The 13673-nt window shown below is 44.5% G+C and overlaps 1 protein-coding gene across 6 annotated transcripts in view; it reads right to left on the reverse strand.

Annotated features, from left to right (window-relative positions):
- PPP2R2B (protein phosphatase 2 regulatory subunit Bbeta) overlaps window positions 1–13673 on the reverse strand; it is a 437083-nt gene that overhangs the window by 304673 nt on the left and 118737 nt on the right. For 3 of the 6 annotated variants that reach the window (XM_077326996.1, XM_077326993.1, XM_077326991.1), the window contains exon 1: window positions 11424–11820. The exons of 2 other annotated variants lie outside the window; for them this stretch is intronic. In XM_077326996.1, the coding sequence (XP_077183111.1) occupies window positions 11424–11493 (70 nt within the window). In that variant the 5' untranslated portion in view covers window positions 11494–11820. Of the gene's footprint in view, window positions 1–11423; window positions 12406–13673 lie in introns of those variants that run through there. One more of the 6 variants, XM_077326992.1, reaches the window with a different exon arrangement.

Below are 13673 nucleotides of genomic sequence, written 5' to 3' on the forward strand. Positions count from 1 at the left end.
GTGAACTGTAACATGATTAAGTTCACATGATTATGTTCTTCAATACATGAAAAGGGGCAAGTATACTACATTATGCATCTGAAGTGAGCGCTGGCCCCCAAAAGCTCATGCTAAAATAAACTAGATTTCTGTTTTGTTTTATGCGGTTACATTAGAAACAGGTTTTATATTTTTACAAATTTACTGTATATAGTTTTATAATATTTTATTGTTTATTTAAAATGTTTCTGTCATAACTAGAGAGCCCTCATTGAGTCAACTCCAGAATTTTGTTTTAAAAAAAAAACCTTTTCAGGTTTGTAGCATACCCCAACCCAAGCTTACTAAGCAAATTGGTCTATTTAAAGTTCTTCCAATGGAAAAAAAATTAAAGGGGTGAATGTACTCCTTTCCTCTGCAGAACACCTTAGAAGGTCGTCAGCAGCCATAGACCTAAATGAAAAACAACTGAATCAATGGCCAATTCAGAAGGACAGAGGAAGCACAGAAGCAATGATCTCAGAATCCACTATCAGCAAGTTTCACCTCTTTAAAGGGCACAAAGTACTTATAGATCATTTCATTCTCTCCCTAGAATCAAATATTTGAAGCAGACTTCTGTAATACATGAGGGGATGATTGAGCATCTGACAGGGTAGAGGAACCCTTGAGCCACCATCAGTGCGAGACATCTTCTAAGCATATGTTTTAAAGGCTGCCCCAGGCACCTCAATGGCAGAAGACAGATTTCATATTATGAAAGCTCACTGCTCTCTGTGATACAGGTCAGGAATGGCAAAACATTAAGATGGGGGAAGTGAGAGACTAAGGAGAATTAAATGTAGGAAAGGAAAGATCAGGCTTTGCAAAATATTTTTAGAACAATATAAAAATCTTAAAAGTCCATTCCACTGCAGAATGAAAAACTGTGGGAACAGTCTTGTCCTTAAAGAATAGGAAAAGGTATACCTATTCCTTTCACTAAAGCAGATGATCTTGTATCTCAAGTGTTCTTGACTAACACCTGTCCAGAACCCTCCTGTGAATGAGATTTTTAGAAAGAACTCCATTTGTAGTTTACTGAATCTTAAAACTGATGGTTTTCTATGTCATCTTTTGTGGATATAGTAAACCTTTGTCCTCTATTTGACATACTACTCAACATTCAAAAGTTTTTCACATGCATTGGCCAAGTGTTTTTTCCCCCTCTAGGCAAAGTACAAAAAGTTCTCTTGTTAAAAAACAAACAAACTTTGAGTTGGTCAAGAATTTGCAGGTTTGTGAGATCAGTACAACAGATATATAAATGAGCTGTTCAATATGTATGTAGGTTACAGTATGGGGCAAAATAAGGACGAGAATTCAAACCAGCAAAGGATGGGTGATGATTTACAACATATGACTAACAGTGTGGGCTTGTTCCCATGGAAGATTTCAAAACCCTTTAGTGGTGGGGCAAATATTTCTGTTGATACAAGCTTCCTTAAAAGTCCAAATGGATTTTTCCATGTGCCCCATGTAATGTTTTCCATATGTGCTCATGTATCAGTCATTCTAAAGAAATTCCTCCCACAACAAAAAACAAATGCTTCCTGTGATTCAGGAGGACAAATTATTTGGGTTTTTTAAAGACTGGAATAGCAGCAGCAACAAGAAAATCTACTGAAATGCGTTCTGAAAGAGCCGAGAACAATATCTGAGATTCTACATTTGGTATAAACCCACAACTAAATTATACCAGCAGAGAGACTGGATTCCTTTAGGAGGGACACCTAGTGGCTGCTTCCGTAAAATTTAGTTCCATATTTGTGCTCATAACAATTCTTTTCCCTAAGACATCAACTATATGTAGAATTTATTCCATGGTATCCACACTCCTCATTTTGCTGCTAATTTACCAAATGACTTGGCATGTTAATATTTCTGCAAACCCTTGCCAAAATGACTTCACATGTTAATTTAAGATACTTAATCTAGGCAGCTGCTTGGGAGTTCAACAGAAAGAAAGCTTATTGTTTCAGATATGATTTCTTGGCATTCACATGCAGGAAGGAACATGATTTCTAACAGATTGCAAAACATGCAGGTGCTACTATTTGGTTCCTATCTGTCTACAACCCTAGAAGCCTAGTCCCAATCATTTTGCTCAGTTTACATGGTTTTAAAGATTAATTTACAACTGAATTTTGCTTAGAGCCTATAATTGGGCTTCAAAGTGTAGCAGGGGGAGAGAAGAAGATTTCTTCAGATATCCATGTTCAAGGCACACTGGAATGTAATTTTAAGATGAAAATTGTATTTCAAGGAAATGTCATCACTATATAGCACTATCTATACTGTCTGTATCAGCCATTTGGTCCACTCAGAGGATTCTAAGGTTACAGCCTTAAAACACTTTTCTAGAAACAAGCACTGTTGAGTAAAATAGGACTGATTTCTGAATATAATAATTTTATTTTTACAGCCCTAGAAGGGTTGCTCCCATAGAAACTCAATTTTTAAAAGCCAACTAGACTTGCTGATATTGATAAGATCAGCAGCACAGGCATTGCAATTTCCTTATCTGTTTTGGGGTGCATTTATTTTGGCCATAATAAAATGCTCTGAGGTCAAGTATTCCTTCCATACATGATTTGGATCAGAGCAACAGTGTGGAAGGAAAGCTCCTCTCTCTATTTTTTGTCAATTTAATTTTTTTTATAGCCTGCCTTTCTTGCCAAGGCTCAAGATGGATTACAGAATTTAAAAAAACAATTCAATTAAACAGCATCAGACAACCAATGAACAATCTAATAGGACTAGGATGACAGAATGAGAAAATCATACAATGCTTTGTAAATATTTTTCTGATGCTTAAAAAAATATTAGCCAGTCAACATCCCTTTTTTATTTTGTCAAATACCGAGCCCAAACTGGAGATGAAATGTGAAACAGATAAAAGATTGTGGGGGGGAACGGTGCAGCTGCATATGTCCTCTGAAGTGAACTAGCCACAGGAATACAAGGCTGAATCAAACAAAAGAAGATACAGTAGAAGGGAGGTTAGGGATGAAATTCAAAGTTGGCCATGAAAACAGGTTGATATACACCAGTTCACTTGAATAAACACTGTGGTGACACTTCTTGTCATTAACAAGAATAAGGAGACAAGTAGTACAACTATGGTGGCAGAAATAAAGAGGCAGCAGGGGACACAGGCAAAATAAGTCTTTTGGCCAAGGGTATATTCCTACAACAATCTCCTAAACTCCTGGTTTAACATTTCCAGGAATATAGGAAGGTGCTCCTTTGTTCCCAGTACACTCAGGTATGAAAATAAAAGTGTATTAATCACAGCGACTGTGAGCTCTTCTTATAACAGTTCTTACTCAGCATGTTGTTAGACAGAGATTAGCCTTGCCTGACAAATGAATTAGAGCCACATACACGTCCTCTAATGCAGGGGAAGGCAGACAACCTTTGTGGCCCAAGTAACAAAAACCCACATGATCTAATTGTAAAAATACCGGTACACCCAGGAAGCTGCCTTATACTGAATCATACCATTGGTCCATCAAGGTCAATACTGTCTACTCAGATTGCCAGCAGCTCTTCAGGGTTTCAGACAGAGGTCATTCACGTCACCTACAGCCCGTCCTTTTGCTATTCTGGGAATTGAACCCACTTCTGCATGCCAAGGAGATGCTCTACCACTGAGCCACAGCTCCTCCTTGAAAATGATGGTGTGCTGGCAAACAAGGCGAGGGGACTCTAGATGGTATCTGGCCAAATATGCTTGGAGCAAGCCAAGCCTCAGTGGCACTGCCAGCATCTCAGGGATTCACCTGGAGGCTGAGGTGGCTTGAGAAGTAATGACAGGCATAAGTCATACATGCCACATTTTTCAACATTCGGCACCTGCTTGGTGTAGTGGTTAAAAGAGGCAACCTCTAACTTGGAGAGCCGGGTTTGATTCCCGACTCCTCTTCCACATGCATCCAGCTGGGTGATCTTGGGACAGTCATTTCTCTCAGAGTTCTCTCAGGCTCACCTACCTCACAGGGTGTCTGTTGTGGGGAGAGGAAGGGAAGGCGATTGTAAGACACTTTGAGACTCCTTTGGGTAGTGAAAAACCCTTCTTCTGCATCAGTGCTGCCAGTGCCTCCACTGCCTTTGCAGAGGTGCTAAGCAAAGTGATCTGGAATGCCACTGGCAGTATAAAGGCTCACAGGGGTTGCTTGACCTTAGTCTAAAGGGATTGGGTACTGAATGTGATGGGCTATTGACAATATTCATGCACTACAGACCCTGAAAAAGTGCTTGTTGCTGGAGGATAATTGCCTCAACATGTAAAAAAAATACCCAAAAATTCCCCGTGGCAAAGGAGTCAGCAGGACTTTCATTTTTTAACACCAGTATTAGATCTGCTCTTCAACCCTGAAAGACCTTATTGAGCTGCTTCAAGATAACAAAGAAAACAGTTAAGCCCTGGGATTGCTCAAGGAACAAACTGCTAACCTATGGCCAACAAGGTAGTATAGTTTTCTGCCAATAATCTCTCTACAATAGTATTATTATTATTATTATTATTATTAGATTTATTTCCTGCCTCTCCCGACAGGCTCGAGGCGGGTCACAACAACTAATCCCATTAAAATTCCCATTAAAACATCAATCTACTAATATGGCGGCTAAAAATCCCATCCCTCCCCCAATTATTAAGAGGTGAAGAGGAAAGGATAAGGGAGTAGCGTACACTCCAACTCCTAGGGGGGGAGCGATGTCCCTGATTCGCTGACCCTAGCCTCAACCATAGACCTGGTGGAAGAGCTCTGTTTTACAGGCCCTGCGGAAAGCTGACAAATCCCGCAGGGCCCGCAGGTCACCCGGGAGCTCATTCCACCAGGTAGGGGCCAGGACTGAAAAAGCCCTGGCCCTGGTTGAGGCTAGGCGCGCTTCCTTCGGGCCGGGGACGACCCGAGGAAGAAGAAGATAAGGTCCCCCTGCAAACTCTCCAGCATCTAAAGGACTCAGAAAAACTCCGAGGCCTTCTCTTCAACCCTCACCTCCGGCAGCTGCTTCTAACCAGTGACCAGGCCACGAACAAGAGCGCCCTCATGAGGAAGTACATGCAAGAGGCACTGTTTGTGGAGTTTGCTGACTGCTGCCTGCAGATCGTGGAGCCCCCTGAGGAGACTGAGCTTCCGGAATGAAGTGGAGAGGGAGGCAGAGAGAGGAGGGGAGGCGGCTTGTGGTGTGTCCAAGCACAGAATGGCTCCCCGCATTGCTAGCTGCTGGATTCGCAGTCCTGTCCTTTCAGAGAAGAATGCACTGCTGGATTTGGGGACAGGAGTGTTTCTATACCGGAACCCGTTTTTCTTTTGTGCTCCAAAATCCACCTAGTATTTGATCAATTTACACTGGACTTTCTTGTAAACCACGGGGGGGGGGGGGAGATACATGCTACCCAAAGGTTAGTATGCATTGGAGTCCCCCACTGCTCACAAAATGACACTGCTGTATTTTGCAAAGTAATATTAAAAGATCATGAATCTTATGGATAAACAGAGGACAAGCTGAAGATGTTTACACAGTGGTTGTATTATACATAATAGCCCTTAGTGGCTGCTGAACACCCACCAGTCCAGTTCACCATGTGGACACTCTTCACAAACAGGAAACCAATTTTCCATGGATAAGTCTGGCTGTTTACAAACAGTTCAAACCAGGTTGTCCAGCTACTTTACACATATTCAAACAGTACAGTGCAGTGCTTTATGCACACATATTCTCACACTGTCTAATGGGAGTCCTATCTTCCTCCCCCCACCATTCTGGTTGTAGCTGCACCCTACTCAGCAGCCAAGTAAATAAACAGAAAACCAGTCAGGCAGTGATTTCAAAACAAACACTGTATTTACATTGTATCTTAGTGTTGGGTGCTTAAGTCCATATGATCAACATTATTTTGTATATATGCACATTTTGTCATAGTCCTACAGAAAGTGTAATCTCCACCTTCATCCATTCCACTCACCTGACAAAAACATCCAGGACTCTATGTCAAATCATCCCACCTCCTATACAGATGTAAAAGCTCTCACAAAACACGGAAATGAAACTCAGCAACCACACTCCTGGAATGCATCTGCAAAGCTGTTTGACAGCTACTCAAGGCTCATGAAGGACAGGCAAACATATCACAGGTTCAGCTCATGGGTGACAAATGTGTTTTCCAGAGAGCTGGTGGTACTCCTAATTGCTGCTAAATATCATATCACGAAAACCAAATAACAAAATATGACATGATCCCTCAGAAACTAAGGTGGGTATTGTGTACACACGATTTTTAAAAAACTGATTTCCCCACTCAGTAACAAAAAACTCACCCATCCTATGGAATCATTGAACTATTATGTGGGCAAGGCTTGCAATCAGGGATAGATCTATATCCATAAACATTAACTATGGTCTAAATGTTAAGAAATCAAAAGGTGATAGTCCGTGGGGAGGACAGCCATGAAGGAGCTAAAAAAAAAAAATTGAGAATGTTTAGGATGACCAAGATCAAGATCATTCATTCCATAATTCATTTGGACCAGGCTTTCTCAGTAAGGGTTTTGTGAAACCCTGGGGTCTCTTCAGAGCCCCAGAATAGTTTCCGCAGTTGGGTGGGAGCTAGTTAGCTAATTAATTCGCTAGCTAGTTGATTATATATACACACACACAGGGGAGGGAGGGGGTTGGGTGATATGACCATATATGGCTATGTCCACCCCCCTCACAAAATTGAGAGTGATGAGCCTCGATAGGATGGGGCCCTAATCTTAATAATCCTTGCTGGTCAAGGCTTGCTGCACATGGTAGTGACTGGAGTCCAGAGAAGTAAGTATTCTCATTTTAACTTAACTGCAGGGGGAGCAGGGGGTGGCAAGGGGTGATGGAGTGGTGGATGCCTTTTCCAGCCCAGGAGAGTGTGATGTTACATTTGGTGGGAACATCTGGGTGATGTCACTTCTAGTGACATGTGACTTTAGGGGACATGGTGGGAAGTTGAGACTTGCTGACATCACTTCCAGGGTTTCTTGAAGCCTGAAGAATGTTTCAGGGATTGCTCAACAGTAAAAAGGTTGAGAAAGGCTGATTTGGACAATGAAGAAATCTGACAGGAAGAAAGTAGATTCATTTGAAATCCTACACACAGAAAACCCAACAGAATTTAAACAGCCTAACCATGTACAGGACTGCAATCTGATCTATCCGTTAACACAGTGGTCCCCAACCTTTTTATCACTGGGGACCGGTCAATGCGTGACAATTTTACTGAGGCCCAGGGGGGGGTAGTTTTTTGCCAAGGGACATCACCGCCTGAGCCCCTGCTCCACTTGCTTCCCCACCGGCGCCCCTGACTTTCTGCCACCCGCCCTGGGGTGCTGCCAGTAGCTGCTGCGCAGTGCCATGCTGAGGAGGAGCCCAGATATGGTGGCTGCTGGAGAGCACCATAGGTGAGCTGGCAGCAGAGTGGCAGGGCAGCCCCCGAGGCAGCAGCCAGGGAAGAAGACAAGGAGGAGCTGCGGCCCGGTACCGACTGATCCACAGACCGGTACTGGTCTCTGGACCGGGGGTTGGGGACTGCTGCGTTAACAGATGCCTATGATGATCTGTATTGCTTTTTTAAGATTAAATATATGCTACTGAAACACTACATTTGTATTATATGTTTTCTGTTTGCATAATGTCTCAGTCTTATATGAGTATTCAATAGATTCTAGGACTATTGGTCAGAACTCAAACATGATCCTTCAGCCTCTGATCTTGAACCCATGCTCCGAACTAGAGATGCAGAGAGAAGACCGGCTATAGTTACTCAGCTGTGAGAAAAAATGCCTTCTTTATACATCCTTAAATGTGCTTCATGTTCATGTTCCAAGTCTTGACCAATGCCATGGGAATGGGTTTGAAGGCCAAGACAAGGCCCAAATTAAGCTCTTGCAGATGCAAGTATCTCTGAATCTCAAAGGGAAATTGTTCTTATACTAAATGCATTGTTTTCAAACAATAAAGAGCAGGTTAGTTATAACTAACATCAAAGAAACAACAGTCAAGCTATAAACACTATGCAACAGTATGGGGAAAGGAATATCATAAATGAAATTGTCTGTTCTTCATGCTAGGCATTTTTAACTCACGTAATGATTGAAGGGATGCAGTTAGGCCAATTAAATTCATATTCTGCAGCCTCTATGGCCTTGTCTTGGCAAATGGTTTAGAAACCACCATGGAAATGACACTTGCCTTAACAGAACACTATGCTAGTGTGTAGACACAATTTATAGAGATCATGACTCAGATTATCTCTTCATTTGGAAACCTCGGGGGGGGGGGGGTATCCAATTTTTACTATATTTCATTTCTATTATGTTAGTATTAAATGATTAGATAATTCTTCTAAGCAGGCTGGAAACATTTCCAGACTGTAAGATGCCAATATATATGTTAGGGATCCCTGGTATACTGGTACTTGGCATTTCTCCAGCATCTGAGTATAAATATTTAGTCTAATTGGAAAAATATAACTGTTGCCCACTGTTCTTCTTCTGTAAAGCTGCATTATTCAGTCCCCCTCACTATACTTCACCCATATGTCCTTTAGTCTCCCTATGTTAAAGTCTACTTGCCACACTGACAGCATAATTCAGTTCACATAATCCAGCATCCCTTGGGATCAAAATAGCAGCATTCAGCAATTTAACACGCAAAATATTGTATAAACCCTTGAAAAGCACAACACATTATCCCCATTTTACAGTTGCAAATGGAGGTATTAAAGGCAAGCAGCTTGGCTGAGGCCATCCAGTAGCTATCAGAGTCAACTTTCATCTTACTTCAGGACAACATTGTCTCATACGTGGTAATCTCTATGTGACTAAAGATTTCAGCAAAATCCTATAGATTTGAAGTAAATTATGGGGTGGGACATGATGGGGCCCATTTACTTCCCTCCCTGACCTTTTCCACATAGGGAATTAGGCCAGGCCAGTACTCGACTGGTTGCAGGGCTAATCTCCACTTCCACATGAAGTCAGCACCAGCCAGGGTCTGGCCCAATTCAGGCCTTCTCTTGTTCTGTAGCAAAGGAACACTGATATCTTCGCTTTCCCTTTTCTGCCCCAGGCGCCAACAGGGCAGGCCTGTGTGGGTTGAAATTCTGACATAAAACCAGTACATGCACACAGACTTCAGTAGTTATGTTTCAAGCTAATGAGAGTTTCTTAAGATATTCAATTACTTAAATCTATGTTGAGACGGTTTTGTTCTGGTGTTCTCCTAAACAATCCAGAAGGCTGGTACACTCTTCTCAGTACCCAAACTCCTTCTCTTGAAACACCAGTACTTGTCTGTTTTTAACTGACTCTTACGATCTCCAAAGGCAGTTTCTAATTACACCAAACCAGGGATCTCTCCACTCTTCAGACCCTAACTCCCTGTTTGACTGGGGAAGGAAATCCTTGTCTCACTAGATCTATCCCCTTCCTTTGGCCCAAATGGGCGTCTCCATCTAACTACCCACTCATCCTTGCCAACTTTCCCCAGTTCTCCTATCTGTGTTAAACTGCTCACTGACTGGACTGAATTCCAAAACTGTTAGTACTTAACTCTTCTTGGCTAATGCTGAAACCAGACTGAATTCTCCTCAGCATCCATGTCAGAAGTCTTTCTCTGCTCAGCTGAACTCACCCATCAGATCTCTTGGAACAACCTATCATTCAAGGTTCTCTAGCTCTGTGATAAATTAACCCTTCACAATCCTTTTTCTGTTTACCCAGCCATTCTAAGCTTTTAAAAGTGCAATTTATCACATGTCCCACCCTTTCAGTTCACTGCTTCATGGGAGGTTCACACAAGCCTGTGCAGTGGGTGAAGCATGTGGGTACATATTACCTTTTTATTTACTTTAATACCAACATATATACAACATGCAAATGCATTAACATGTTTTAACAACCTCCACTTAACATTCTCCTTCTCTCTTATATGCACAGCGTCATAAGCAGTTGCCTCTGTTAACAGTTTATCCATCAACCTTTTGAACATAATTGGGACTTTCCCAAGACCAGCTGCTAAGTCTGTAAACACTAAAGGTTTCTCTCTGGTCACCAATGCAGTTTTTGGCTGGTCCTTACAATGCATGGCCATCCTTTTGTTACATAGTGGAAACAAAATATACAGCCCCTATGGTTTCCAGGATTTCATCTACCCTTGATATTGGGTATACATCTGGGAGCCTAACCTTATTTAACCTCCAATAGTCAACACACAACCTTTGTGGTCACTGTTCTTTTTTTAGCCCCCTCCCCCAGCCCTAGGACCCAATGGTAGAGTGACATACTTGAGGCACATTAATTTCTATGCCTATTGAAGCAGGGTGATAGGATAGTCAGAATACATCCAGCCACCTTTGTGACTTTCCAACCTTTCTGTCATTCTTGCAGATGAGACAAACTGCAGTCAATTCTCATCAAATCATTAGGTCCCCTTTCCTCCATCCATATATTTTCAGGGAAACTATGGTTCTATTCCCCCCCCCCCTCTCAAAAAATCCCTGACTTCAAAGACAAGGCCAAAATCATCCTTCCTTTTCCACCCAAGGCTCTGATTCACTACACAAGAACATCACTTCAAAAGTGAGGGGGAAAATAAGTCCCAGTAAAGCTGTTTCGTTGTTACGTATTCCCCCAGCTATCCTTCCTATCATGCCACCTCTCAGCAATGCGTTCACTTTCACCCCGTTGCATTTCCTCTCCCCGTTGATTCAGCAGAAAGGAGTGCTGCAGCATTACCGTTGCATTCCTTCTCATAAGCGTGTCACCACCTGCCTTAGGGCTTCCTTGCCATTTCATTGGACACAGCTTTGGTCTGTCATCATGATCCATCCCAAGCTTTTTTTTTTTCTGTTTTAAGGCCGTGATCGCCTTATCCTGAGTAAGCAGCGCCCCAGCAAAGGCCTTATCCTCTTAGGCACCCATTAATTAATCCACACTTCCGTCCGCAATAACGGGGACCCAAAGGGCAAATGCTGGTTTCCAGGGAGGCTGCCGACATGTACAGCGCGCACAGGCCAGGCAACGGATACAGCAAGGCGTAACCCGGGCCCAAATTATTCGGAACACACATCAGCACCCCGGGAGGAGTCATATAGCCACGGGGACCCTCTGCCCCGATCCACTTGCTGCTCGGCGCAAGCTTCCCAGCTGCGTTATAGCGTGTCTTAAAGCTGCCCCTTTCCTCCCAAGTCCTACCACCGCTCCCCCAAGATCTGCCCCCGGTTTGATCGCTAACAAGCACAAACGCCATTCTGTTGTCAGATCCCGCATTTGAGCTAAGTTGAGCTTTGGAAAGGCGTCTCCCCGCAGCGGACAGGGACTGCGATTTTTTTCTTTCTAGCCCGCTGGGCCATCCATTACCTTCTGTTGCATAGCTGTGATCGCGCAGGAAACTGTTGTTTATCTTGCGGGTATCAATGTCCTCCTCCATTGACAGCGGGCTTACTTTTGTGGGAAGTGAGAACAAACAGGCAAGTATCCATCATCGCCCCACCACGACTGGGATCAGCGGAGAGGCGGGAAGGGGAGCTGCATCGAGCCCAGCATGCTCCTGCCCCTGCAAGGAAGAAGGGGAGAAAAAAAAAAAAAGAAAGGCAAGCAAGCAAGCTTTCACCTCCTCCTCCTCCTGCCAGGGACGCTGCTGTTGCAAAGGTCCAAATCCCCTTCTCTTCCCGCCGCTGACGCAAAGGTGCAAATCTCCTTCGCCTCCACCCAGGAATGGGGATGCGCAAGGTCCAATTCCCCTTCGCCGCCTGCTGCTGCTGCCGCTGCGGTTGCTGCCGCACGAGCTCCAAATTCCCTCCTCCCAAGGCTGTCGCTGCCGCGCACGATCCGATTCCCAGGGACGCTGCTGCAATCCCCAATTCGAGGGCGAAGTGCCGCAGCTGGGCTACTTCCTGAACGCGATGCCCAACAGGTTCCCCGGGCGGCTGGCGAGCTCTCCTCCGCATGCAGCAATTCCCGGGGCTGCCCAAGTCAGGAAGCCTCCAGCCACAAAATGGTGTCCGTGACTGCAAAAGATCACAGCTCCGGCGTCTCTCCTTTTTCCTTCGTCTTCTTCTTCTTCTTCTTCTTCTTAAATTTCGATGGCGAGGGGGGTGCAGAAGGGGCGGGCTGCCGCGTGCTGTCTCGGCCCTGCGTAGGGAGGGGGGTCGGGAGGGGGGGCGTCGATGTGGCGCCGCTGCGGCAAGGCTAGGCAGGAGCTTGGGCTGGTACTGCTGCAAAGCGCCGCTGCGAGGCACAGGCTTGGCGGAGAGCGCGCGTTGCTGCTGTTACTGCTGTAGGAGGCTGCTTAGGCTTGTGCCGTAGCGACAGTCCTTGCTCCTGCTGCTGCTTGCTGGAACCTTATGGTGCATTAAAGCCCAGGCTCCTCCCATACAGTTCGGCTTTGGCCAACCGCGGCGGCGGCCTGGGGACCTGTCTCCCGGCAGCGGCAGCAGCTTTTCTGCTGCAGTGGAGCTTCCGAGGACCACCCCCGGAGGGACAAATTCGATGAAATCGCCGGGAAGGACTTCCGAGGGAGCCGTGAGGCACGGGCGGCAGGGCAGAGCCGAGCCAGGCCTGTGCGGCCGGACCGTCCTCCTGGCGATTTGGGTCTGCGCTGGGCCACGAGGCAGCTGGCCCTCCTGGGCTACAGTGGGCTCACGCGGCAGCATCGCCGTCGAAGTAGGGCGAAGCACTGGTCAGCTGAAGCAATTGGTCGTCGTGGTGGTCCCCGAGTTTAATGACAAGGGACGTCTGAAGGACTGCAGATGACCTGGAGGGGAAAGGGCGGTTCACTGTTCTTCTGAATTCATTTGGACGTCTGGATGGTTGGGACTTCTTTCTTTCTCTCAATTTCGTTCTCCTTGAGAGGCAGTGGTACTTAGACAGCCTGCCTAGCTGGGGTATTGAGGGATGCTGGTGAAATCCTGTCAGATTATTTGCTCTGTATTACATCTTTGTTTTCCTTCCTGGTGAGAGGAATGTTATAATTCTGTATTTTTAGAAGTATTGACCGTATTTGTTACATTCAACAGTTGGATAATGAAGGCTTCAGCAACACAAGATTATGGAAAGGTTTCCCAGGCTACCTTTTCAAAATTTATTTATTTGTTTAATTATTTTATACCCTATCTTTCTCCCCAATGGGCTCTCAAGGGGGTTAACATGTCCTCCATTTTATCCTCACAACATCCCTGTGAGGTAGATTAGGTGAGATATCATCTCAAGGAGAGTGTGATTGGCTCAAGGTCATGCAGAAAGCTGCCATGGCATGAACTTGGATCTACCAGTCAGACACTGGTAACCATTATATCACACTGGCTCTCATAAGTGCAGCTGTATGCATGCACCCTTTTTTGTGTGCATTCCACCTCCAGTAGTCTGCTTTCCTGAGAATTGTCGTTGGTGTTGAAAGTTAAGACATAGAATCCTGATTCACATATTCCCAGTTCCCATGTTACAGTAAACACACATACATCCTACCTGTAAATGCATGTATCTGTAAGAAAGACATGCATGTCTACTTTACAAATGTAACTGGGGGCCAATACTGGTGCAACTATTTGTTTTCAATCATGTGTTGAAAGTAACATGTATGAAGGGAAATCATATAGGGACATTTACATG

This window comes from Paroedura picta, chromosome 3, assembly GCF_049243985.1.
Source record: "Paroedura picta isolate Pp20150507F chromosome 3, Ppicta_v3.0, whole genome shotgun sequence".
Taxonomy (NCBI): domain Eukaryota; kingdom Metazoa; phylum Chordata; class Lepidosauria; order Squamata; family Gekkonidae; genus Paroedura; species Paroedura picta.